Source organism: Silurus meridionalis, chromosome 25 (assembly GCF_014805685.1).
Source record: "Silurus meridionalis isolate SWU-2019-XX chromosome 25, ASM1480568v1, whole genome shotgun sequence".
Lineage (NCBI taxonomy): Eukaryota > Metazoa > Chordata > Actinopteri > Siluriformes > Siluridae > Silurus > Silurus meridionalis.
In genome coordinates, this window is record NC_060908.1 from 13,759,217 (window position 1) to 13,785,674 (window position 26,458).

The window sequence follows — 26,458 nt, forward strand, 5'->3', positions numbered from 1 at the left end:
GCTCCAGGCCAGAAATGTGTCTCAAAGCTATCAGACTCCTCTTATCCTGTGGAGGAAGTGTGTAAGGATGAGACTTCCATTTGTTTACTGGAATGATGTAATACTTGTGCTGAAACATTGGAATTATGATGCCTTTTTGGGCCAAAATATTAGACTGTAATGCTATATAAAATACAGTGGAACCCGGTTATCTCGCCCTCGGTTATCTCAACAACCCTATTAAGTCGACGTTTTTGAAGTGGAACCGCCAAATTCTCGCTTTTTCTAAGCATTTTTTTATCGGTTATGTCGACTTTTTTTATGTCGCCGAACCCTGATATCTCGAGCACAAGGGTGGGAAAAATTTGCCATTTAACGTCGGTTATCTCGGTGCAGCCGCAGAAGAACTCGCGAAGTGGCGGAAAAATCAAGCCTTACAGATGTTACAGGTGTTGTATTGTATACTGGTGAATCTCTGCTGTTAGTTAGTGCACATATGCCTTTTGTTGTTAAACGTTATGCGATGAACGGGAGGCGGTGCGCGAGTGCCGGTTGGAAGGCACGTACCGGAACACACATGCGCGATAACAACGACCGCCGTGAACCAACATATACCAACAATAACGGACGGTGAGAGTGTGGAAGTTTAAATAGAAGCTGGTGATGATGATAAACGAGCACCATATGTGCGCGATTGAAGCGGAGCTTCAGAGAAAGCGGCCGAGAAAGCACCTGACACGCTGAAGGGGGCCGAAGGGGGCGTGGCAGGTGGATTCCTGACAGATAAACATGTACTGTATGTATTTTTATAGCATGCCTTCATCAAACAAATTGCGGCAACGCTGTTGTGTAAAAAACCCTTCAAAAACACGTGCATGCACATTCTCATTTATTAACGCACATCATGTACATAAAGAAATTCTATCGCCTAATAAGCTGCTGTTTATTAAATTAAGGGCACATTTCTCTCCGGAAGTCACGGTTCGGGCGGAGAAAGAGCTAAAGGCCCACAAAATTTTTTCCCGAGTAGCTAAGTTGTCAGGGTAACGAGGGAATCGGGGAGGACACACAAACACGCACACTTTTGAGGCAAAAGGGAGAGAAGAGAGCACTATTGTGCCCCGGTCACCTCCTCCCTGCGCCTGAATCCCACCATTTAGTAGGACAGGCCGGCACAATGACCTCAGCTCAGCCTCATACCCCAACACACACACACACACACACACACACACACACAAGGGTCTCAAAGCAGCCTAGGCCCCATGCATGCCTCTCTAGACACTTGAATATTCCTCACAGTGTTTGCAAAGCAGAACCGAACCAGTTTCCTTTCAGCAGCATGACTCCTATTATTTACAAAGTGCCTAACTGGAAGAGTTGAGTCAATGAAACATCTGTAACATCTGCTGGAAAAACATCTGCCGACATCTCAGAAATGAGTTTGGGATTGCTGATTTACCCTAAAAGCTGCTTGTGAAACAAAAACACTTTATTTAGACCTTCTAATAAACCCAGCGGCTCTCTACCAACATGGTACATAAGTGTTTTAAAAGGAGTATTTTCAAGTTGCCAATCTGGGGCCCTTGAGAAAGGCCCTCAACCCTCTGTACTCCATTGGTGCGCCATCAGTACATTTTCATTCGGACCTATAAACCAATGGGATCAGTCTGTTGGGTGGATGGGGAGGGGAGGTTGTTTAAGTTGTCTTACCTTGGTTTTTTTTTATTCAAAAGTCAAATAAAGCCTAATATCCACGCACTCCAATGAGGAACTCAGTTTGATTTGCATTTTTGTTTTGTGGGATTTACTCCAAAGCCTTGCGCTTGATTCTTGGTATTTTTAGGCTGAGAAAAAAAAATTATTGTATTGTATTTATTGATAAAATCAAGGTTTATGTTCAATTTGGACACAACTTCATACAGAGGGACACTTATTTATGCAAAAGAGGGTAATGGACCTTGCTCAAAGACCTAGGTGGTGGTGCTAGCTAATTTTCAGTTAAAAGTCCAACATCTTAACCACTGAACTACTTCTAGCATTCAAAGTGACGTATTGGATGATATATAAAGCAGACAAACAGAATGTTCTTTAAAACTATTTCTAGAAAAAAAACGTGTCTCTAACGTAATAATGCTCAATATACAGACAGGAGGAACCAAAATAACCAAAAAAAACCCTGCTTGTACGCTGTCCTATTGTCTAATGTTATGTTTGGTGTACTGCATTGCAATTACGGCTGGCGTGTTGACAGCGAGCTCTGCCCTCGCTTGCGAATAACACGTTCACACTGATATATGCAAGCATTTGTTTTCTTTGCTTTTTTTAACCGTTCTCCATTACCGCAAGGATTCATGTGACATGGATAGGACAGACTGTCGTGGTTTATGTAAGGTTTAAATGAGTTTAATTCCCATTTCTAGTCTCAAAATACTACTTACTGAACAAGTGTATCCAACAAGTGCGCTTTAAAATATTCCAGCTAATGACGCCAATCGCCGAGGCCAGCCAATATAAAATATAAAGGCTGTCTCCACAGGCATGCATAATTCATAGGCAATATCACCCCAAATCTGCATCGTCCTTAGTAATGCTAATCCAACTTTTCCAAAAAAAAAACTGCATCTTGTTGGCAGTCTAAGAAGAGACAAAGATATAATTACCATCCTGAAATATTTTTTTCCTTCAGGTGGATCGTCCAATAGCGCAGTTCCAATAATCATAAATAAAAATATTCTAGCCCTGTGTTTGATTTGTGATAAGTCATAAGACCAGCTGTTGTATTTTGGAAAAGTCCAAAGACAAAGCCATAATTCTGCTCCCTGGATGAAAGTGTGTTGTCTATAAAAACGAATAAAAAAGAAACAAGCAATGTGCTACACCCCAGAAATAAAGATTTAACTGATACTGGTGCATCTTATAAGGAACACAAGCTTTTTCTGAGGCCTGTGCGTCGCAGATAAGAGGCCATAACATACTGATAAACAGCAAACAATGAACTTTTTAAAGACCCTGTGCAGTTAAAGGCTGCTGGCTGTTTACACAGTGAGACCTCACTTCCTGTGTTTCCTTTTTTTCCCACTCCAAGCATTCCACAGCGTAGCTGAACCATGACGCTCTTCTGTGTCAAACAATGTAGAGCACTAGAGCTTATTACTCAGTTCACAGTCTGTGTCAGTAAATCAACAGCTCCTGCTCTAGACTCTCTGAAATTCCAATGCTGCCAGTTTCACTGCTGAAAAACAGCTGAATCATGGTTAACTGGAATGGAAGGCATCATGACTTCCTGTGTGTTGAGAGCTGCCAGAGAGAAACCGGGAGACAAAATGGTGACTTACTGTCTTTCTGAGTTGCGGGGGCAGATGGGGGCCCCGTGGTGGTTCGTCCCACCGGGCTGGAGTGCTTCGGACCCCTGCCGGGGATCTTAAGGCCGCTGGACTTTAGCATGTTCATGGTGTTTGCTTGTGAGAGGGGGAATAATCCACGAGGCACTAGATATTCAAACTGTGGGTCGCACTCTCCATTTTACCTGTAGGACTGAGAAGAAACACATATCTAATTAGAAGAGGCTGGCACACCCTCATTTCAGTATTCCCTTCAAAACCAGACACCTCAGAAGCTTGAATATTAGTTATTACTTATCAAGCGACGTCACTGATAAAAAAAGATTCATGAGAAGAAATAAGAGAAGATTAAAACAAACTATTACTGGCCTCTCCATGTATCTATATGAAACCATTAACTATGCTCTCTATCAGAAAATCTTGAAGCAGAAAATCCAGCAATCTGTTCATAATCTGAAGTACAAAAGAGCAATTGGGTTATGAAATAAGTCCACGATTTAAACGAAAAGAAACAAAATGGCAGATTCGGAGTCTCGTAGTCAAGTCCTGACATGAACCCCAATAAGATGCCCTGGCAGGACCTCAAACGCCCTTCAAAGTAGTTGAATTGAAGCAATTCTGCAAATAACAGTGGGACAAAAATGTTTATACTGCGAGGACTAATCTCTCACGTTAGAGCTGCAAAATAGAACAATCAGTTGTTATGAATAAAAAACTAAATCTTTTAAAAGCTATTTAGCCTCAGAACCTTCCTCTCTAAAAAATGTTAGGACATCATGAAATGGTCAATATTCAATATTTGATCATAGTATAGAGGTTTATGGCTGTAATGTCCAATTCTTACCCAGAAGAATCGGTTCAAATTTGAGTCTGGTTCCTCACAAGGTTTCTTCACAAGTGTTTGATTCCGGTGACTACCACAGAGTCATCTAGAAGCCTTTACATTTACATTCATGGCTTCTGGCAGACGCCCTTTTCCATAACGACTTACATTTAATCTCATTCATACAATTTAGCAGCAATGGAGGAAATTAAGGATCTTGCTTAGGGGCCCAAGAGTGGCAGCTTGGTGTGGCTGGGATTTGAACTCATGCACTTTGGATCCAAACCCTTAACCACTAAGCTACCACCTAACCTGGAAGTCGACTGCTCAGCTTGGGCCATAGAAATTCATATAAATCACAAAAAAAGTACACCTTTTAGTTAATTCCTAGGAAAAACATTGTCTGATTTATATTGTTATTACACTGTTACGCCTGTTAGAAACCCCCTCTCCAAAATAAATACAAAAATCTGATATAATTTAGCTAGATTACATAATGGCAGGTTTACACTGTACGGTTTTCAGCTGTCACAGACATTTTAGACATTTGGCAGGCACCATGATCCCAAACAACTTACAATGATTTCATTTATATGGCTGAGCAGGTAAGGGTTAAGGGCCTTGATCAAGGGCCCAACAGTGGCAGCTTGGAGGTGCTGGGATGTAAACTCGTCTCTCTGATCAGAAGTTTCAGCGAGCAATCACTTCACGGACAAAATCTCAGCTATGACGCTCAAGCAAGAAGTAAAGTACTGAAAGATCTCACACAAATCATGTCTTATATTACAATTAAACGCAAATCACAAATTACAGAGTAGAATTTCCAATCCTTGTGGAACTGTCAGGGAATTCTGGAGGGTTTCACCATCTTTGGTCCTGGTGAGGAAACCAGAGAACACAGAAGAAACCTGAAACTCCAGGGATTCCATCCATCACAGGACACTATCACATAGTATGGACAAAGTGTGTAATCGCTAACTAGCCTACAACTCTTTCAACACAATCTTTGGTCCAGGTGAGGAAACCAGAGTATGCAGAAGAACCACAAAACTACAACTACAAACAGAGAGGGTGGGATTCGAACCCCTCAACCTCAGTTCAAAGTGTGAGGCTAACCACTGAACCACTCTATTGGTCAAGTTGACCATGCTCCTGAGGTACCAGTGACCATGTCCCGTTCTTCTTTTCAGATTTGCCTAATCAACGTCATACTCAAGTCTGTTACAATCGCTTATGACTGCAATTATCATGAAACGATCTGCATTTAAGCACCCGTCACTGAACAGTTCACCTCAGCAATGATGGAACTGTGATGAATGGACATTTGGTTCCTCTCAAGGTTTCTTCTTCATACCATCTCAGAGAATTTTTCCTTGCCACTGTCACCACTGTCTCACTCATTAAAGCTAAATTTATATATTTGAATGTTATAACCTCTTTATAACTACAAAGCTCAAGTGTTAAAAGTGCTCTACAAATAAATCTGAACTGACCCAGGGAGGTGATAGGTGTTCAAGACACTGGACTTTGGATCTGAAGGTTGTGAGTTCAAATCCAATACACCCATGGACCCCTGAGCAAGGCCCTTAACCCCATATTTACTCAGCTGTATGAATGAGATTAAGAACGTCTTCCCGAATACAATAAATGTTACTGAATTGAACCACTGAAACCAGTTCCCCTGCAAAACAGCACCTCTAAATCTAAAATCACCTCTTGTATTACCTTGTTACATCAAACACCAGTGTCCTGGCACCCCCTTTGCAAAATGAATCGAAGATACTTATCAATTTACCGAAAACCGCGATATGAGACCGAATACCGTGTGTGGATCGTATCGAACGACCCCTCCCTCTTCTGAAAGCTATGCTAAACCCACAGCTTGTGCACATCCTCCCAAGATAAAGGGAACACCAGTGGGACATTTTTCCCCATGGAAAATATAAACATAGGCAATCAGACCATCCTATTAGGGGTCATTTATTCTTTATTTTTTAAATAAATATATGATATTTTAGGACGTAATTCGTGAGACAGAGACGAGATCTTTAGGGTTATTTATCATCTAAGCGGCCGTTTGAGGAGCTGAGAATGACTCAGAGAAGAGAAAGAGAAAATAAATGATGAAAATATAAAAAAGATGTATTTTGGGAATGTTTATATATGATAGTTGAGACAGTTTGTAAATAAAGCACAGGCGCAGACTACACGGTGATCTATTGTTTTGGCGATGCGGCGTGTTTTCTGTCGCGGCCCGAATCACGGCCGGTTATAAAGCAAAATAAAAACAAAAACAACACAAACACTTGTTTACCTTTTTAAAGTCCATCCGTTTTTCAGTCAAACCCCCGAGCAGGCAGTGTGCAGCTTCACCGTTTCCTTTGAATGGAAATATTTCTGCCGGCATGCGATGGCTGCTGCCACTCCCTACACACACACACACACACACACACACACACACACACACACACACACACACACACACTCGGATGCGAACAACATGGATGCTGAGCCGGAGAGGGTGGAGTGTACCGGGATGCACGGGAAAACGCCGGCCGGGCCACGTTTTCACGCATCACACGTGAGTCAATTACAACACGTTTGCTCATTTAAATACGTGTGTTTTGGACAAACTGTATGCAAATCTACCGGGGAAGCCTAGTGTTGAATCTGTGATTGTGTTTTTTTTTATCATCATAATAGCACTTTTTAAATGAAAAGGAAAAACATCTGCATCAAACGAATAACTATGGATTTTCTATCTGTCTTTCTTTCTTTCTTTCGTTATTTCTTTCTTTTAGGTAGAAATGTGTACACGTGTTTCCCCAACCGAGCTGTGAATCGGTTCCCAAAACGATTCGATTCTCCGTTTCAACTGAATTGGAACTCCGGAAGAGTCGACTCCATACACTCGATTAAATTTTTTTTATTTTTTTTATAATTATTAAAATTTGCACTAAAATACAAGGCAAAATATACAAAAGATTGGCTTACTTCATAATAAATATATTACTGCTATAATTAGGAGACAATAGATCATGATTTATGCAGGGTGTATGAGTCGAGATTTTTTATTTTTCACAATATTTTATTTTTGCACATTTTTTTTTAGATATTAGGATTAATAAAACATCGAGTAGATGAATGAAATTGAGATACTGTCGAGAAATTGGACCAAACAATACATTTAGATTCGGAGTCGATTCCGAGAGATGTTGAGTCAAATAGTGCTGCTGATTATGCACCACAAATAGACCGGATGGAAGCCCTATTTCCGGAATCGACCTTTGGAATTTGTGCACTTCCGGTGAGTTGATTTTGGGGTCGTCCATCACTGAAGCAGGTTAATCAGGAAAAGTAAACCCCTGACACTTATTGATGAGCAGCCAGTAAATATGTGAAAGTTAATTAAAAAAGCTCATTAGGATGGCCCAGGTTTTTAAGGACAGCATGGCAAAGAGACACAAAAGCACAATAAGGGTTGGCAGAGTGTCCTGAACAGAGTTAAGGTTGAAGAAAAAGCTGTGAGGAACACACCATAAAGGGACAAGGAGGCAAGAACACGAAAAAGGTGGCACAAAGAGGCAAGAACCCATTAGGAACTGGCATAAAGGGTCAAGAACACACAAAGAGAGGCAGGAACATGGTAAAAGACAGGTAGACAATTCACAAAGCAGTGTCAAAAATGAGCAAGAATATACTAAGAGATGCAAAAGACATGCAGGACCATGCTAAAAGGTATCCAAGACAGGCAGTGGCAAAACGTGAGCAAGGACACACCAAGAAGTGGCAAAATGGGAAACGGAAATAAAATGTGCCAGATAAACACAATAAACAGAAAACATATGGGGCAAGAACAAACAAAAGGGTGGTAGAGAAGCACCAGACCCTGCTAAAAGGTGGATAAACAGAGCAAGAGCAGACTGAAATGTTGCAAATAGGGGAAAGAGAAGGAAAAAATAGTGCAAATGGGGGCAAGAACACATTAAGAGGTGGCAAAGAGGGGAGGGGGTGATTGAAGGAAAAGAATGTGTTCTTGTCCTTTTTGCTACCTTCAATCATCCCCTTCCAGACACATGATAAAAGGTAGCAAAGAGGAGCAAGAATACACATAAGGTTGGCAAGAAAGGTGGAGGAACATAATAAGGGGTCACCCCACCTAATTATTGTATGTTTCGAGTTGAATTTTCATTGTGACTGAATTGTTCCCATGGTGCATGAATGGCTACACAATGCCACTGGATTTATAGTTCAAAGAAACTAAATTAAACCACATACAAGTATTATTCATCAAAACTGATGAAAAGGAAATAAATCCGTGAGAGTTGTAATTTGAGGTCTCTTTCCACACCCCTGCTCAGTTTAATCACAGTTCTTGACTCTTAACATGGAAACGCATGAATTATAGGTCTAACAAAGCTATTTTTATATTTTTATAAGCAGTTCTCAGATTACAAAGCTGTCATAATATTGGTTTTAAACAGGATTGGGGGAGCAGGCATACAAATTTTGAGCCCCCTCAAAGGCGCTTTATCTCAGATCATTTGAATTTTGGATCTAGAAATTTTTCTATTCCCAACATCAACGTCAGACTGCTTGATGAATCCATTGGTCTGATACATTTTCAACAAGCTTGGACAGTCAGACCAGCCACAAGTACAATATATCATTCATATGATGAAGATTTTCAGTTGCCTTTTTGAAAGGAATCTCCAGTGTTTTGAAACAAAGTTATAACTTTTTTTAAACATAGACAGGGCAGAAGACTTGATAATATGGCAGCTATGGCCAGACATATACCTACTACATAATGGACTGCAACAGCAGCATGGGTGCTCTTCAGGGGTGATTTGTGTGGGCAAGCAGATGAGAGAAACATATGACCTGCTCAAGTTTCACAGGCGTAAACAGGAAACACATTCCTCCTACAGTTTGTAAGACACAGTGATTCACTTAAACTGCTCCTTTTTATTAAACACAGCACGCAAGGCTTATATAGTGCAAAGATTTATTAACAGGACATTATGAATCCATACACATGTGTTTTCCTTTTTGTCCATAGCCTATAAAAGACCTCATACTAGATAGATAGATTTGTGAACCATTTAGAAGCTCCAAAACTGGACATTATCCTGTATGGATTAATAATGTTAATAGCAAAAGGTTATTTCTTTAATCTTACTATTACTAATATTGTTATTACTTTCTGGTTTCACTCCTGCAGTAATTTGACCAGGAAACATTCTTCACCAACTGCTTTTGGAGACATTTTGACAAACACCGTTGCTTTCAGAGACAGGTTGACCAACCCAATTTTACCCAAACCCATGCTGACTGGTCTGCCTGCTCCTGCAAAAAGTTTGATCAACCCCCAGATTTCTGCAGAAAGATTGACCAATCCTGCCTGCTCCCACAGTAAGTTTGACCAACCCTCTCTAGATTCGACAGAAAGATTGACTAAACCTGTCTGCTCCCACAGAAATTCCAATCAGTCCCCCCAGATTCAAAAAATTTGACCAATTCCACCCATTCTCATAGACTTTCTAGAGCAATCCTTCTGGCTCATGCAGAATTCTCCGTGCTTTTACAGAAAATCCTGACAAATCCCACTTGTTTCCGCAGAACATACGACCAAAGTTGCTCACCCTGTAGACACTCCTGATCAACCTGACTGATCCCAGGGAAAGTTTTACTAATACTGTCCTCTTTAACAGATACTCACCAGTTTTGCCTCTTTCCCATACTAACATTTACATTTACGGCGATTGGCAGACGCCCTTATCAAGAGCGACTTAATTTTTTTTTTTATCTCTTCATACACACAGAAAATTCAAAGTACAGGAATGTACCTAAAAGAGTACAAATGCTTTGTTGCTCCAGCCGTACCCTAGCGGGGTACAGCAAGGTACCTCTGAACACTGGTCAGAACGGATACTTTTAAATTGAAAAACAAAGGTCCACAGCTGTCACCTAAAGGACAATTTCTTGTACCTTACAGGGTACTTTCATGGCAAATATACCTTTAGGTGTAGAAAGAACACCCCTATTTTTCTGTGTGCACAACTGAGCAGCTACAGGTTTAAGGGCCTTTCTCAGGGGCAACTTAATGTGAATGAGATTTGAACTCATGGCCTTTGACCTTTTGATCCAAAGCCCAATGCCTTAACCACTATGCTACCACCTCCCCTTACTGAAGTTGAGCAACCCTAGATAAACCCACAACAAAAGCCCTCCCACTCTCATAGAACATTTGACCCACTCAGTCCTGCAAAACATTTGACCAGTCTTTCTTGCTTCTGTAGACACTCTTGGTCAAGCCTATCTACAAACTTACCAATCCTGCCTGCTTCTACAGACACTTCCTGGGCAGACAATACATTTTGTCCACCCCCACAGTAAACTCAACCAATCCCAGCCAATCCCATAGAAACTCTGACAATTCCCAAATGCTTTAAAAAAACCTAACCAATCCCACCTCCTTCCACAGAAATTTAGACCAATCCTGACTCCTCCCAAAGAAAATCTGACCACCCTTGATCAATCCCACCCACTCAACAATCCTGTCACTACCACAGTTTTGCATGCATCTAAGTAGTTTCCATTTGATCCTAATGAGATTAAATTCGATTGGATTCAAATTAAGTTTGGATAAAGAATTTGTATATTTGTATATTCATTAACATTCTTTGTCTAACTAGCTTTATGTATAACAACGGACGTAGACAATTTTTTATCACAATGTATACCTTTACAACATTAACACACACGCCCTCTATAACTCATTCAATGGAAGGCATCGACTGCATAATAACTGTCATTGAAGATCATTTAGGAATGAGCACATCGCAAAAGATAAGTGTTTGTGAGACATCATTTTAATACTAATCAGCATTCAAAAATGATGCAAAGTGATACATTGAAACAATAAACTATTGCTTAAATGGGTGTCAGTTTGAATATCAGCATTTTTAATGGATCAGTTTGTCTACATTTCTAATCAAGGCATCGATCTAAACATGTGTTACCTTTTCACACCATTTCTACGGGTTCCCAGATTTCTATGGCCCGGTTTGTGGTATAAATATTTAAATGCTGCAGAGCCATCTAGTGTACAAAACAAGGCTGCTAGCTACAAAAAATGGCCTCGTCGCTTACATTCATGTCGTAACAAAACCCAAACTATAAAAAGACAATCAGAAATACATGTCTATAATACACACTGGTTTTGGGGCTGACTAATGCTTCACACAAAATTGACAACTGATAAGTTGAAGCATGGCAACAACAGAAACGGTATACTTTGTGAATAATTGATAAACCTATCAATACTGAGCGCAGATGGAGGATCGCGAGTGTCGCATCGCTAGCAATACTGTCAATAAAGTGGAGATAATATGAGCTGTTTACTGGCAGGGGTCCAGAGGGAATGCAAGGGAATGAACAGCAGGGATGGATTTTAATGAGAGGGACTATATAGTGAATCAAACAGCACTCACTATACATGTGTATTCGTTTTGTATTGAAATCAGTTTAACAGCTTGTCGTCGAACCAGTTTCACCTTCATTTACCTCTATGAAATTGTCGTTTCCTTCACTTGTACCATTAATGAGAATATCAGACATGCATTACAATACCATGCATTAAAATACCACCATCCCGGAATGTATGAACGATGCATTATTTTTTGCCCTCAACTGTATACTGTAATCTGTTTATTGTGCCTTAGGTCTGGGATTGTCTTGTTGTAAAACATCCAGCAATTTAATTTCAATTTCCAAAGTACCAGAATTGTTTTTTTTGGGGTTTTTTTGTACTCCTCGAATGTCTTCGAAAATGTCTCATATCGTGCTGGACCGCTTTCAATAATCACTTCTTCAGGTTGATGCATATCTCCACCACCTTTCCCCCTACAGGCATAACTGATCAATCATGCACCTACACCTTTGACCAGAGAGGATCAGGAAGCCATCGATATACTGATGCGGCGGCAGACCTCAGAGACGACACGTGTTTTTGGGAGTCATAAAGAAATCGGGAGACAGGACACAAATAAACAATGCAGGATTGCGAGAAAAAATGTTAATAAAAATGGCCCACGGGTGTAATATTTAAAATACTGTAAACATGTGGACTTGTTTACAAAGGAATAAAAAGTAATGCTTCTAATATAAAATACAAGCACGATAAAGTGCCTATAAGCGAAGAGAACCAGCCAGAACACGTGATTTCCAGTGCCTTCATGCTGACGATCTTATCAAGCTGCAACACTTATACACTCATGGACAAGATGCACTAAACACTATTAGATCTAGCCTTGAAGCACACAAGCTTTCGAAAGGCAGCCCACTAATTCTGTAAACTCACCTCAAAGAAGAGCCATGCAACCTGCTCTGAAACCTTTGCAATATGTGAACTTGCTGTGCATTTGGGTTGAGCGGGTTCACATAATACACCCTGTAAATGAAGTCAGTGTGTGACCTGGTATTTAACCTCTATTTCTTTTTTTGGTCTGTTTTTAACGTCCGTTTTTTACGTCTGTAACTCGAGGAAAACGTTCTTGTTTTTCAACCGTTCCTGCTCTTCCACTGCCGCGTGAGCGTTGCAGAGATCTCTGAGAATCTTGAAAAGACTCGATACGCAGTCCTCCTTCTTCGGATCTGGATGGTGTGGAAGAAACGAAAACAGTGAGTTGGCAAAATGCACAAGGACTTGATGGTGTCTAAAAGTACACTATATAGACATTTCGTGGAAACCTCACCAGAAGATTTGTGCTTTTTGAACATCCTGTTCCACATTTAGTCCCCATTTTCACTGTTAATGTTTTTTGGTTTGTTGTACCTCATTACTTTTTTTACTTCACTTTTGCACTCTTTTCTGAATACCACTTTATCATTTCCGATTGTTGCTCCATTTGCTTTTATTTGCTCCACTTTTCTGGGAAGATGTTCCACTAGATTTTGGATTGTGCTTGAGGAGATTTGTGTTCATTCAGCCACACGGGTGATAGTAAAGTGGGGTACAGAAGTAGGTGCTGATGTAGGAGGCCTGCGGTGCAGTCAGCAAACTAATTTATTCCAATAGGCTTGAGGTCAGAGCTCTATAGCAGGCCACTCAAGATCTTCCACTTCAACCCATATAAACCATGTCTTCATGAAACAATGCTAAAACAGGTTCGAGTGAAAGGGAAAATATCACGCTACCACATTCAAAGGTGTCCTATACAACTGTGTACCTCCAAGTTTGTGGTAAGAACCACATCTGGCTGGAAAAGTCAGGTGTCCTAATACTTTTGAGCATATAGTGTACCTTTTAAGCGCAATGTTGACGTCTCGATCACCCACGTGCCCTTTTATGGGGGCTCATGTAATGCAATCGCAGTATAACGTACATGCATATAAACCCTTCTACTCTTATCATTGGATAAAATAAAGAAGCTTCCACAGTACCTTGGTCCACATCTGAATCATCGACTCCTTCTTGCTTTATCAGTTCAGAATATTTATCCCTAGAAGATGTTGAAAAAAGGGGCCAGATGTTAAAATTTGAATTAGGATTGTAATTCTTGAAACATCATGCTGATATGCATGATATGCAGCTCCGTATTTGTTGCGTTGTTATTACTATGGTCGGAGAGATAAATCTTTAAATATACTGCAGTATTTCTTTCCCACCAGAGCAGTGCATCTGGATTAGTGAGTACCTCATGGTGTGTTGGACGCCGCTCAGGTGGCGGTAAATCAGCTGAGCTTCCAGGTCCGAATCCAGCGGGTCGTACCATTCCTGCAGGGTGACACCATGTCTGGTCTTGTCGCAGCCTAGGTCTAAGTTAGGAAGAAAGCCAGAAAGCAATTATATGTATTATAACTGTTAAAAAATATAAAGCAAAAGGATGAGTACTATTATGTCAGAAACATTCAGAAATAAGAAATAAAACGCAACATTTCGGAAATATGTTTGAGAGCTATATTAAGGCATTTCCATTAAAATGGGAAAAGGTCATTTCCATTTAAAACAATTGCCCTTTCGAATTTGTCTGGTTGCAGATGCTACACTTGATCCCAGCCAAAAAGCCAGGAAGCTTGTTGCATGAATCTAAATTTCACTTTATTCAAATCTTGAATTTTTTTTTTTACTTCTATTTAAAAAATTGAATGAATCTTTTTAGGAAATAAAAATCTGTGTGCAGGGGGGGATTGCAAACTGCACTTGTCTGAAAAGATTGCTTGGTTAAAAACAACTGCAGTACCTGTTTTCTCCTTTTGGTGGCAGCAGCTCCATCTGTCAGCTTTGAAGATGCCTGGATGATAACAGCTCATAGTGTTGGTGTTGTGGCTGCACGCTTTTCGTAAAGCCGAGAGCCACTGGTTCAGTTCGTTTACGCTCTGATAAGAGAATTATGTTGAGAGAGAGAGAGAGAGAGAGAGAGAGAGAGAGAGAGAGAGAGAGAAAGACATATTTGAGACTCAGTTATTTTAAAACCAGTATCTCATATCAAGGTGGTGCTGATTACTCAAAGGTGATTGAAGGTTGTTCTGATACATTATAACTCCTATAGTAGTAACTGACTTACAAAGACCTGTATGGTTTACTCTGATATAATTCAGACCAATAGAAACCAGACCTGTTCATATTTAACAATAGAAATTGGATTTAGTAATAGTATAATAGGCAACAACTGACTTCTCTTCTATGTTCTTTGCTTCTGTAGGCTTCCAGCTTTTTCAACTTTTTTATTGCCATCCGGACCGTATATCTATACACTATATGGACAGAAGTATTAGGACGTCTTTGGATGCAGTAACGTCATTTTCCCTTTACTTGAACTAGAAAACTCGAACATGTTCCAGCAATGCAATGCCCCTGTCCACAAAGCCAGCTCCATAAAGATTTGGTTTGGATTGGTTGGAGTAAAAGATCCTTAGTGGCCTGTAATAGAGCTTTGGCCTGATTTAAAGATTGAGCACCTTTGGAATGAATGGGAACACTGAGTGACAAATCATCAAAAGCACACCCCAGAATCTAGTGGAACATCTTCCCAGAAGAGTGGAGTTTATTATAACAGCAAATTAGGGAGTAAATGTGGAATGGGATGTTTAAAAAGCGCATATCAAACTTCAGGTGTCCAAAAACATTTGGCCATATACTGTATATATTGTACATTAAAAGCAGGTTTTAATATTCCAAAGCATCATGCGACATGTGCACGTGACTCAGAAAGAACAAATATACACTCTTATATGATCCTGTGCTGGTTACACAGTTGATCTGTTATATAACCAGATGTGGGAGTGCTTATAAAACATTACAAAAAAAAAAAGACAATCAAGTAGGACTATGTGATTTTGGTTAGAAGAACATGTTTTATTATTCGTAGTGGCTTCCAAGTGGGGCAACCGAAAAGCACTCAACGGGATTACGAGTTCAAATCCTTCCAAGAAACCATGATATGGGCTCTCTAGGTGGAAAAGATGACACACTATCTGACATGTATGAAAATCCCATGCTGTATTTTAAACGTAATTTTCAGCAAAGATCGATATCTATTCGTATTTATTTCATAAATTAAACTTAATTTGTTGTATCCATAAACTTTTTTTTGCCCATCCAGAAACTATGGGGGATGCAAACTTTTACACTCAACTGTATGCAATTCTGTGCTGACTATGCCTTAAATATCTGGGGTTGTCGTGTTGCAGAACATACAACAGTTTCATCTCAATTCTATTTCTATAGATAAAATTTAATAGAGAGTTTGATTTTTACCCACCCAGAAAAAACTTTTGCACATATATAATGTATGCTTATTGTGCCTTAAATTCGAGAATGTCACGACACATAATTCTTACACTTTACTATTATGATTCGGATTCCATTGTATGTGTAGGAATCACAATTACAGAGGCAGTAGCCAATCATTGGGTGTCTGTGAGCTCATGTATGAGGAAGAGGGCAAACTGCAGTGGCTTCGAGTGTACTGTTAAAAGTGCCATACAAATTAAAAAGAATGGAATTGAACTCTAGATCTAAAGACCCTCCCCCGCCTTATGTACCCTGCAGTCCAGGTAGAGTGTCTCCTGCTGCCCGGAGTCCTCGCTCGAGATTATCTGCATGACGTTGGCGCTTCCGAAGCATTTTTCCTCAACCTTCTCCACCGCACGGATCTTCGGCAGGGAGATGAACGAGCTCTTCTGTGTTGTGGAAAAAAAAGTTACAAAATTCTCATGCACTTAGGGTGAACCCGATCCAGAGCTGTTAGCATGACTCACCTTGGAATGCTGAGTCCGTGAGTAAGACAGCGTGTCTTTGCTGAGCGTCACGTAATACTTTTTGAAAGGAGAGGTCATGAGGATGCCCTTGTCTTTGGTCTTGTGCAGGAGGAGAAAGCCCTCTTTTTCCATGGAGCCGCACTGGAGATTCATACGAGCTTGCAAACTAAGATCTAGTGGAAAAGCAGGAATGAATACCATATACTGTCATGGGTACGACTGCTGCTGATTGACTCGTCCTGCAATGTTTACATTCTACAAGTTCTATAGCAACACATGCCCAAAAGCTTCTAAAGTGAACTTCTCCATATACCTAAAGCTCAATAATAACTAGATTTATACAAAAAAAGTTAATATTTAACAAAAAAAGATTTTGATATGATGACGCTTCCCCAACGTTTCCCCAATTTTCCGACAATAGTACATGTGTTTTTGTGTAACAAGAGCTAAAAAACAAGTAATTGAGCTGCAAATATCAATCTCATGCCCATTCACAATGTCCAAAAAATCTCATTAAAAACACGGCTTATGCACCTCCAGCTTGATCAAATGCGAACGAGCGCACTCACGGCTCTGATTAAGCAATGCGAACGGTAATAATCCATGAATTCACCTTCCGAGTCGTGGCAGCTGACCAGGCGTGTGATGAAGTCCTTAAGTTGGTCGATGCCCTGCTGGATGGCAGGCTGCAATGGCACCATCCACGGCTCCTTCGAGCAACACACCAGGGTGTCCAGATTGCCGATGGTCTGAAGAGCCTGGAAAACGTACATTACCTTAAAGATCAAAGAACTTTCTGATTGATAAGTCATTTGGTTTAATTGTACTTTTTCCTAAGGTTCTGTCAAATTTCTGCTAAATCAGGTAGAAACTCAGGCACTTCATGTGTTTATTTAGAGCTGCAAGCACATATGCTGATTAAGCAAACCAGTTTTTACCTAGGAACAATAACTTTACAGCTTCTTTTACAATTTCCTTTGGTTAAAAATTCATAAAGTTGTATTTAGTTGTTCATTAGTACAGATCAACAAAATTCTTTAGAGGGGCTTTTACTTTCATGGTTTAGTCAAAAAGCAAAGGGAAGCACGGATACATGAGGTGTTGTTGATGCAGAAGATGATTTCAAATCCCAGCCACTCCTGGGCATTAACCACAGAGCTGCTCATTTGTATGAATTAGAGGTCGACCGATTAATCAGTTTTGCAGATTAATCGTCACTGATAACGGAATGCTGGAACTATAGACAAAAATCCATACCGATAGTTTTTCCAGGTTGCGTTAGTACGAGAGCAGCCTCTAGAGGTGAATCACTGGTGCCACATGCTGTTTATTTGAAGTCTTTAATTCATCCTGATGGTAACTGTTTGTATGTTTTGGAGTGTTACTTTTTGTTTCAATTTGAATGCATGTCTTTTATTTTCCCTAATATAATTATATAATATAATTAATATATTCACATTTATATCATTAAGCAAATTTCCATTAATTGATTCTTTATTTTTTTGTAATAAAATTCAGTACTATTTTACATGGAGTGTAATTTTTGTATTTATTTATTCATTTTCTTTAAAGATTTTTCAGTTGATTAATAGGTTATCGGCGAGTACGATACAATTTGGCTATCAATATTGGTACTTCCAGTCAACCTTTAGTATTATTTAGATAAATGTGAGTCACCCTGGATAAGGGCGTCTGCCGAATGCCATATAAAAATGCAAAGTGTGCGCATATTTTCCGTAACAGTGTGTTATCCGATGACGACAAACTGACGACAGTTTGCTAAAGGTAGATATGAGACCTGCAAAAGTGTCGATGGAGATGAATAAGAGTCGAATAATTTCCTAAGCCTGAGCCAAATTTGAAAGAGGAAATGTGAGTTTTTGAAGCCGAAGCCAAACTTACTTTAGCCAGGAGCAGAAGGGTGCGGCTGGTACGGGCATCGGCGTGTTTCTCCCTTAGGTGGAAGAGCTTGGGTGACATGATGGCAGGAGAAATGAAGCGTAGACACAGAAAGCTGGTCACAGCGATGAACTTCACTTTCTAGAAGAGCAAACAGAAGTGCATAGGAATCAGCAATGTCAACAAACCTTCATTACTGTTTCTATTACAACAAACATCAGGCTTGCTTTTCAGGCACGTGCGATGAAACGGCGAAAATAATGGGCGACGTACATAATTTTCTCGTTCATATAATGTGACCTGGTTCGACGAGAGGTGTTTTTGTAACTCAAGCACTTTTTTTGAGCACTTCTCAAGGAAAAGGGCACATGTCCAAGTTTCACTGTTCTGTAATTCAAACCTTCACTCAAACTCAAGTACTTCAAGCACTTAATGCACTTTGTGTAAACCCTCTGCAAAAAATCAGGCACTAGAGCTGTTTCCTGGCTTTCTGTCTACGAATAAAGCTCATGATCAGTGAAAATAGTATATGTACAACTCATAGAGTGAAGCGATATAAATGAATGGATCCAAGCCTGGAGGTTTTTTTTCTGAATGGAGCTTTACCCTGTATTCCGGGTCTGGGAAACGAGCTTGTACTCTCTGATAGAGCTGCTGGAAAGCCTGGCAGAGCAGCATCGGGCAGTAGGAGGACGACTGCAGGATGGCAGCCATCAGCTCAGACAGGTACGACTGGAGCAAGCTGGAGCTCTGCTGGATCACATCGGCTTCTGTCTGCAGACGATGCAGTCCCGCGCACCTGTCGGTACAAACGATGAGTTTTACATATAAATCCTAAAAAAACAATATATATTTTCATGAAGATTAGCTTGATATTAAGTAAATTTACTAGCGATGGAGTGTCCAGTAGTGAATAGCTTCATTTACAGTTTATTGTAAATTAGTCCAATCCCAGATTTAAGATTTGAATTGTGCCTTGGATTGTATTTAAAGCCGTCTAAAACTATGTCAGTGATCACATGGTAAGTTACACGTATTCAGTGTCGGTTTACGCATCTGCTTAGTGGCCCCCTGATTGTATTAATGATTATGTAAATGACTTGTGGTTAATTTCTAGGAGTTTACCTATTTCTTTTAAATATAGTGTCTCCAATTTTTTTATTGAAAAAAACAGGGATAGAAAATGTAGACGGAAAAACTTAAACTTATAGGGTTTAGGGTTAAATGGGGACCATAGGGTTAAATGAGCCGCTACTAACACACTCACTGTGTTGTATCTGGGCAGACAGAAGAATTTTTTGCTTTCTGGTCCTGAAGCTAGCCATTAAAGTTTTGCACACCGACTTAATCAACCAGACGAGAGACCCTAATTGTAGCTGTAGAGAATGCACTAAAAAAAACTAAGTTTAAATTTAAAATGAAGAAATAATTTCATGACCTTGATTCTGCACTTAAGTTGTGCAGACAAGCGACTAGTGCTATTTTTTTAATAAGTGAAATTTGAAAGTCATAGTTCCCCCTATGGTTCTATGAAACAAGAAAGTTGTTGGGACTTTCTATGGTTCTTCATTGCCAGGGTAATTTTCTTACCCAGCTTCTTTCAGTTCCACCTTGTTAGGATCCAGTTCCACATACTTCTTCTCCTCAAAAATGCGATTGATGATGGGGCCGAGAAGCCTGTGAAGATACTGCATCCCGGCCACCTTCAAGCACAGAGAAACATCCTGGTGCTTAATAAAAAAAACTAAATCTAACTAAATTTATTGCATTCATTATATGCCATAACATATAATGTATTTACCTTGAGGAACGACTCCATGGACTTGGAAGCCAAAGAGTTGCTCCTGAATAAGGTGTTGGGTTCGGCTGAGGAACATCAGAAACAGTGCACGGTTTACTAAAATTGTGTTAATCGGATTTTAACATGAGATATTGGACCGTGTTCCTTATATACATACTATTCTTTTCCAGCTCCAGTTTGAAAAGTACATCCAAGAACTTTTTGATGAGTCCTTGCCCTAGGAAGAGCTTCACTAGATTAGTGGCCACCTCCTGTCTGTTCTCGGACGTTGTCGTCTCGTCGATTAGCATGACCAGGTCCGGCCAGTTGCCCTATGGTTTACACCATGGTCTTATGTTAGGGCATTCAGGAAGATTGGAAAGCAAAAGAGCAAATGTGCACAAACTTTTTCCTATGAAGGGCCAAACTTAAATGAAATTGTATTTTTTGTAGACAGACAGACATAGTTGGAGTTAGAGAGAGATGAAGTAAGATAGATAGATAGATAGATAGATAGATAGATAGATAGATAGATAGATAGATAGATAGATAGATAGATAGATAGATAGCTAGATAGATAGATAGACAGACAGACAGACAGACAGACATACAGACAGACAGACAGACAGATAGATTGAAAGACAGAGACAGACAGACAGACAGACAGACAGACAGACAGATAGATAGATAGATAGATTCTAAATAAGTGAAACTTTTAGTACAATGAGAAATTGTATTATAGTATAATAGAATTCAATGTCTAATACAGTCATTTGTTGGCCTTTAATGAGGAACGTGAAGCTGTTTTTTCTTCACAATTTTTTTCAAATGGCATCCCCCCTTTTCCTCCATTCTCATATATAGCATTCTGGGCCAAATCGAAGGTAAAAGGCTCTAGTTTGGGCATCTCTGTTTTACAATCGAATATTATTCAACACTTCATTCCATCCGAATAAATGCAGTTCTTTGTTCTAAATATCGTCTTTTTCCCAATGACACAAGCAAATCAAGCACGATGCGTATATAAATCCCCCCCTCTGAAAGCAAAATGAGCTCCGAGCCAGTGTAACTGATTTTCCATTAAAGTGACCAAATTGGTTACGGCATCCCATTGTCGTCATCAGACAAGCGAACGAGGAAGTAATTTTCTAAAATTACAGCCATGATGTCTAAAACTGGAATAAAGGGTGGCTCGTGGTAATGACTCAGACTCACGTTGAGGTGAGTCTCGACGGAGCGGCACAGTAATTCGGTGAGCGGCTGGTAATGGCTGGACGGCAGGACCGTCTCGTCTCTGAGTCGCAGCTGCAGCCGTAAGGAGCCCAGCGTACCTCTAAGGGACAGACAGAGAGACAGATGTACAGGTGTATTTGCTTCACAGCTGTCACAAAGTTCAAATATACTTAACCTTCCATATTAGCTCTATTAAAAGTCAAGAGTTTTGCTACATTTCAAAGGGTGGGGATTTTAAAAAAAGAGCACGCAATTATTGTGCTCTCGTTTAATACCGCAATTTTTCGTATTGCTTTTCACTCGCTCTGAAGATAGATTATGGAAGAAAGAACCCACAAGCTCTGACTCACTCCACTTAAACGGTTCCAGGAAATATGGCCAGAAGGACAGACAAACAATAATAAAGAAAATGAGTCGATTACTGCGAATAAAACGGCCCGTAAAAAAAAAGCGGCACGGCTTTAACAGCGCGTGGGTAGACCGGGGGTGTAGAAAGCTGGCGTAGAGAAAACGACTGAAAAAATAAACGAACGCATAAAAGGGAAAAAAACAATGTCACGGTCTGTAGGCGGCAGCTGCCGAAGGTCAGACGAGCATCCGATCTGCTGAAGCTTGAAAAAATAAAAAAAAAGTTGAAAACAATCGAGCTCTGTTGCATTGTTTGGCTTTGTTTCAAATTGTATTTTATTCACATAAAAATCATTTGTGCATTATTATGAGTGTCATAATACTTCGAAATGATTAGCTAAATACTGCTGATATTAATATTAGATCAAATGATGTAACAGATGTCTTCTCATAGATTTAATACAGCACTCAACAACTGTCCTGTGCCGCACACACACTTCCGCTTCCTCCTTTCCCACTGTGTGATTTTTCCATTTTACAGACAGAACATGCTGCAACGTCGGTGCCTCATATCAAAATACACTGTTATTTATTTCTGCTCCCAAAAGAATATGATTGCATCCATTTTTTCTCTTCCTCCTCCTTCCCGCTCCGGCATGATATTTTCCCTAGCACCTACTCGAAGCACACCCTCACTCAGCTCCACTCCATCACTTGCACTCCATGATCTCGGCGCCAGAGAGGGCTATCACTTACGAGGGAGTGGGAGTTCTCAAGACGAACGAGCGTGCGCCAACGCCACTTACGGCAGCCAGTCACCGAACAGCAGGCAGCAGATGGCAGGGAGTTAAAAAAAAAAAAAAGGAAGAGAAAAAAAAGCAAACAAAACAATCGAGACGAGGAAAAAGATAAAGGGGAAATAACGACAGCAGATTGACTCACTCGAGCAGGAAGAGAAGGGAGAGATCATGGATGCTTTGTTTTTGGGGAGGGTTTTTTTCCCCCTACAAATGATTTCAGTAGGATTACATCACATCAGCAGAGAGGGATTTAAACACCAAAGCCATGTCAGTGATTTGTCGTAGGTGCTCAAAAAATGGGTTTAAACATGATACACTGGCCTTCCTATATAGGCTTTAAACAGATTTCTGGCTCAATACAGTACCAAGCCCTCAAAAAAAGATAATTAAAAATTAAAAAAATTATATATATATATTTCTATCTATCTATCTATCTATCTATCTATCTATCTATCTATCTATCTATCTATCTATCTATCTATCTATCACATGTTTAGAATTTATATTAAACATATTTAATATACAGTACATTTAATAATTTGTTTATTTGTTCGTTTATTTAATTGATTCTTCATTTCACTGATCATCAATTTTTACGGTATGCTCCTCTTTGGGTCAAAAGTATTGGGACACCCGACTTTTCCAGCCATATGTGCTTCTTCCCCAAAGCTGTAACCACATAGTTAGAGGTACACATACATATAGGATGGCGTCTTTTTTATACACCAATAAGTGGAAAAAATGTCCACAAACATTTGTTTATATAAGTGTATGTATGTATGTATTATTTCTGTATTAATATTCAGCATTTTTGTAGGTTTATATTGCTGACGACTGTTACGTAAACAGAAAAAAAAGAAAGATCATAAATCTGCTTTTTTGGTTGTGTAAGCGTTTTTTTGTTTAGCATTTATAGTTCAAGGACAATATTACTGTTGACTGATATCCGTATTTACTATAAAAAAAAAAAAAACATCCAACTAACAAATCTGTTGCCCTGTTTATTTATTCATTTATTGCTTATTTATTTCTCTTTTTATTCATAATGTCAGGGCCACTGTTTTAGAATATAAATCACCTTCTGACCCACACCGTGAGAACGAGAGTGAGAGAGAGTATGTGAATGCATGACTGAACAGATGGATGGATGATTTGGGGTATAAACTCTGTCACACTGCCATGATGTGACGTGTCTACAAAATTCTCTCCTCCTAATCCTGATCTCTCATACACACTCACTCTCTCTCGCTCACACACACACGTATATACACACAGATGCCACATTTGTCATCACCGTGACCCAATCCCTATAGTCTCATAAGCCCTGATGTCATTCTAGTGTCCTTTATAATCCTTCTTCCTTACACACACATGACAAAAGAAAGAAAGTAAGAATAAAAATAAAAAGCACCTCCCCTTCATAATCTACACAGACAGGTACACAGTACAGACCAAAAGTTTGGACACACCTTCTCATTCAAAGAGTTTTCTTTATTTTCATGACTATGAAAATTGTAGAGTCACACTGAAGGCCTCAAGGTCTATTTGACCAAGAAGGAGAGTGATGGGGTGCTGCGCCAGATGACCTGGCCTCCACAGTTACCGGACCTGAACCCAATCGAGATGGTTTAGGGGTGAGCTGGACCGCAGAGTGGAGGCAAAAGGGCCAACAAGTGCCAAGCATCTCTCGGGGAACTCCTTCAAGACTGTTGGAAGACCATTTCAGGTGACTACCTCTTGAAGCTCATCAAAAGAATGCCAAGAGTGTGCAAAGCAGTAATCAAAGCAAAAGGTGGCTACTTTGAAGAACCTAGAATATGACATTTTTCAGTTGTTTCACACTTTTTGTTATGTATATAATTCAATATATAATTCCACGTGTTAATTCATAGTTTTGATGCCTTCAGTGTGAATCTACAATTTTCATAGTCATGAAAATAAAGAAAACTCTTTGAATGAGAAGGTGTGTCCAAACTTTTGGTCTGTACTGTATATAGGCAAAAGTTTGTGAACCCCTGACCAAAAGATGAACATGTGCATTCGACTAGATTTTGTGGCGATTTGTACTCATTTAGCCACAAATGTGTTAGTATTATGTCAGATACTGATGTAGGTGATGTGAGGAGGTCTGGAGTGCAGTGTTCAGTGTTCACATTCACCCCAAAGGTGTTCAATAGGAACAGGTTTTGGTCTCCTAGTTCAAGTGAAGTAAGAATGTAATGCCATCCAATACAATTGTCTCTCTCTCCAACTTTGTGGTAACAGTTCAGGGAAGAATCAAATATGGCTGGAAAAGTCAGATGTCCCAATACTTTTGTTTAGATCGTGCAGAACCCTGCTTGTTGGACTGAATTAAAGTGCACTTACTCGTACTGGCTGTGTTTGGGTTTGTCGGGCCCCAGGCGAAACCAGCCCTCTTCTTGCTGCGCCGACTGAAGCCTGTTAATGTTGAACAGGACCTGAGGGAGAATGCGAGACGTCACGCGTCAAAACGATTCGAAAATTAAATGTCAAAGCAGTACCCGGACCGAGACAATGATCGAGACGTTTATTCGCAGGGCAGGAAATTCGTTTTGACTGACTGCTTCGCAGGCCAATATGAGAATCTCAAAGCTGGAAGGGTTAAAAGCTTTGAAATGTAACCTTAGACATGAACAATGAACCAGATCCAATCCAGAGACAAAGACTCCAATGCAATTTATCGATACCCCGCTGTTCGGTGCTAAATGTAAAGACTTAAGAGCAAAAAATCCCGATAACATTAAAGGCACGCTCATGTCATCCAACTTTTCTGGTATTTCCTCAGGCTACACCATAGGACGGGAATGTTTGCGGTTTTCGTTACGATTTTTTCCTCAATTTCCATCCAACCTGTGTCCAGAACTCGTGTGAATGCACTTCAACACTAATAAAACCCTTAGACCTTTTGCTATGACCAGAACTCTTCAAATGTACTTCAAACTTTTTAATGTTACCAAGATACTGTGGTGATAAATGTATCGCAGGATTGAATTTGTAATGCCCTGAGTTTCAAAATGTATAAAATCTGTATCACATGCAGGTTTTAAGAACCAGGAGGCAAATCTATAGACTCTGTGTTTATTGTGAATGGCAATTTAATATTTCACTATTATCAAATCCAGAAATCCAAAAAATGAGGCTTAGTATTCCACATACACTGATCAGAGTTTAAATTAAAAGCACTGTCAACTGACATGAATAGAATTGATTATCTTGTTACAATGGTGGCAATCACTTGGGTGCAACTTTTTTATATACTCAGCACTCATATTAAATGTTTAGAAGAATTTACAGTCCTTGATGGCTACTGAACACAAAAACTGTTCAGGAATAACAAAATGTTCAGTTGACTCCCCAAAAATTCAGATCAAGTATCCGTAACCAAAGTGCAATCTACATCACAGCTTAGAGGCAGTTTACACAATATCAGGCAGGGAGTTTTAATGCTATGGCTAATTAGTGTAAATGTAAGACAAGGATCTGTAATCAAGTAAGATTAAAAACAACCCAACGATAAGATAAGAACGGAGATTGAATCCAAAACAGACGGATATAGGGGAAGCATAAACAAAATTATCAAGAGCTGTTCCCTTTCCACAGGAAACGTGCCGCATGCTTGATAAAAAATCCTGTTTGGATGATCTGTCACTAATACTAAAAGCTTCAATGCTGGCTTACACTATGAGAAGGGTATTTAATGTGTGTATTTCATTGTGGAGAATGGATCTGGTGCTGCTTGATCTGTTCATCGATGCGTTCGCCGATGTTTCGCAAACCTAAACTTCTACGACTTCTTTCAAACTCGACAGTAATGGACCGAGAACGAATTTATATCTTACGTGAAAAAGATAAAAAATAATCTTGACAAAAAATAAAAAACAGGGTTCGTCTATTGTCTTGAGAGCACACGATTAAAATTGGTCATTGGTAAAGGGGGAGGTATCGTATACTTGCTATCCCCTGTCAA

At 39.8% G+C, this 26,458-nt stretch overlaps 2 protein-coding genes and 1 long non-coding RNA gene across 6 annotated transcripts in view; 1 reads left to right on the plus strand and 2 right to left on the minus strand.

The window, feature by feature from the left end:
• The window catches only part of clip2 (CAP-GLY domain containing linker protein 2), a 27,939-nt gene extending 21,328 nt beyond the window's left edge, over positions 1–6,611 (minus strand). For all 3 annotated transcript variants that reach the window (XM_046838580.1, XM_046838579.1, XM_046838578.1), the window contains exons 1-2: positions 6,458–6,611; positions 3,315–3,513 (exon numbers count right to left, since the gene is read on the minus strand). In XM_046838580.1, coding sequence (XP_046694536.1) covers positions 3,315–3,429 — 115 coding nt within the window. In that variant the 5' untranslated portion in view covers positions 3,430–3,513; positions 6,458–6,611. The remainder of the gene's footprint in view (positions 1–3,314; positions 3,514–6,457) is intronic.
• Positions 6,586–12,317, plus strand: LOC124378811. Its single transcript, XR_006924307.1, has 4 exons — positions 6,586–6,724; positions 6,945–7,450; positions 9,368–9,558; positions 12,058–12,317. It is a non-coding gene; the product is annotated as an uncharacterized LOC124378811 (long non-coding RNA).
• rasa4 (RAS p21 protein activator 4) overlaps positions 11,003–26,458 on the minus strand; it is a 34,746-nt gene continuing 19,290 nt past the window's right edge. For both annotated transcript variants that reach the window (XM_046838581.1, XM_046838582.1), the window contains exons 8-21: positions 24,838–24,929; positions 21,305–21,422; positions 20,268–20,421; positions 20,111–20,175; positions 19,900–20,012; positions 18,916–19,108; positions 18,313–18,450; positions 17,024–17,168; positions 16,411–16,583; positions 16,195–16,332; positions 14,391–14,526; positions 13,845–13,965; positions 13,591–13,649; positions 11,003–12,801 (exon numbers count right to left, since the gene is read on the minus strand). In XM_046838581.1, the coding sequence (XP_046694537.1) occupies positions 12,674–12,801; positions 13,591–13,649; positions 13,845–13,965; positions 14,391–14,526; positions 16,195–16,332; positions 16,411–16,583; positions 17,024–17,168; positions 18,313–18,450; positions 18,916–19,108; positions 19,900–20,012; positions 20,111–20,175; positions 20,268–20,421; positions 21,305–21,422; positions 24,838–24,929 (1,773 nt within the window). In that variant the 3' untranslated portion in view covers positions 11,003–12,673. The remainder of the gene's footprint in view (positions 12,802–13,590; positions 13,650–13,844; positions 13,966–14,390; positions 14,527–16,194; positions 16,333–16,410; positions 16,584–17,023; positions 17,169–18,312; positions 18,451–18,915; positions 19,109–19,899; positions 20,013–20,110; positions 20,176–20,267; positions 20,422–21,304; positions 21,423–24,837; positions 24,930–26,458) is intronic.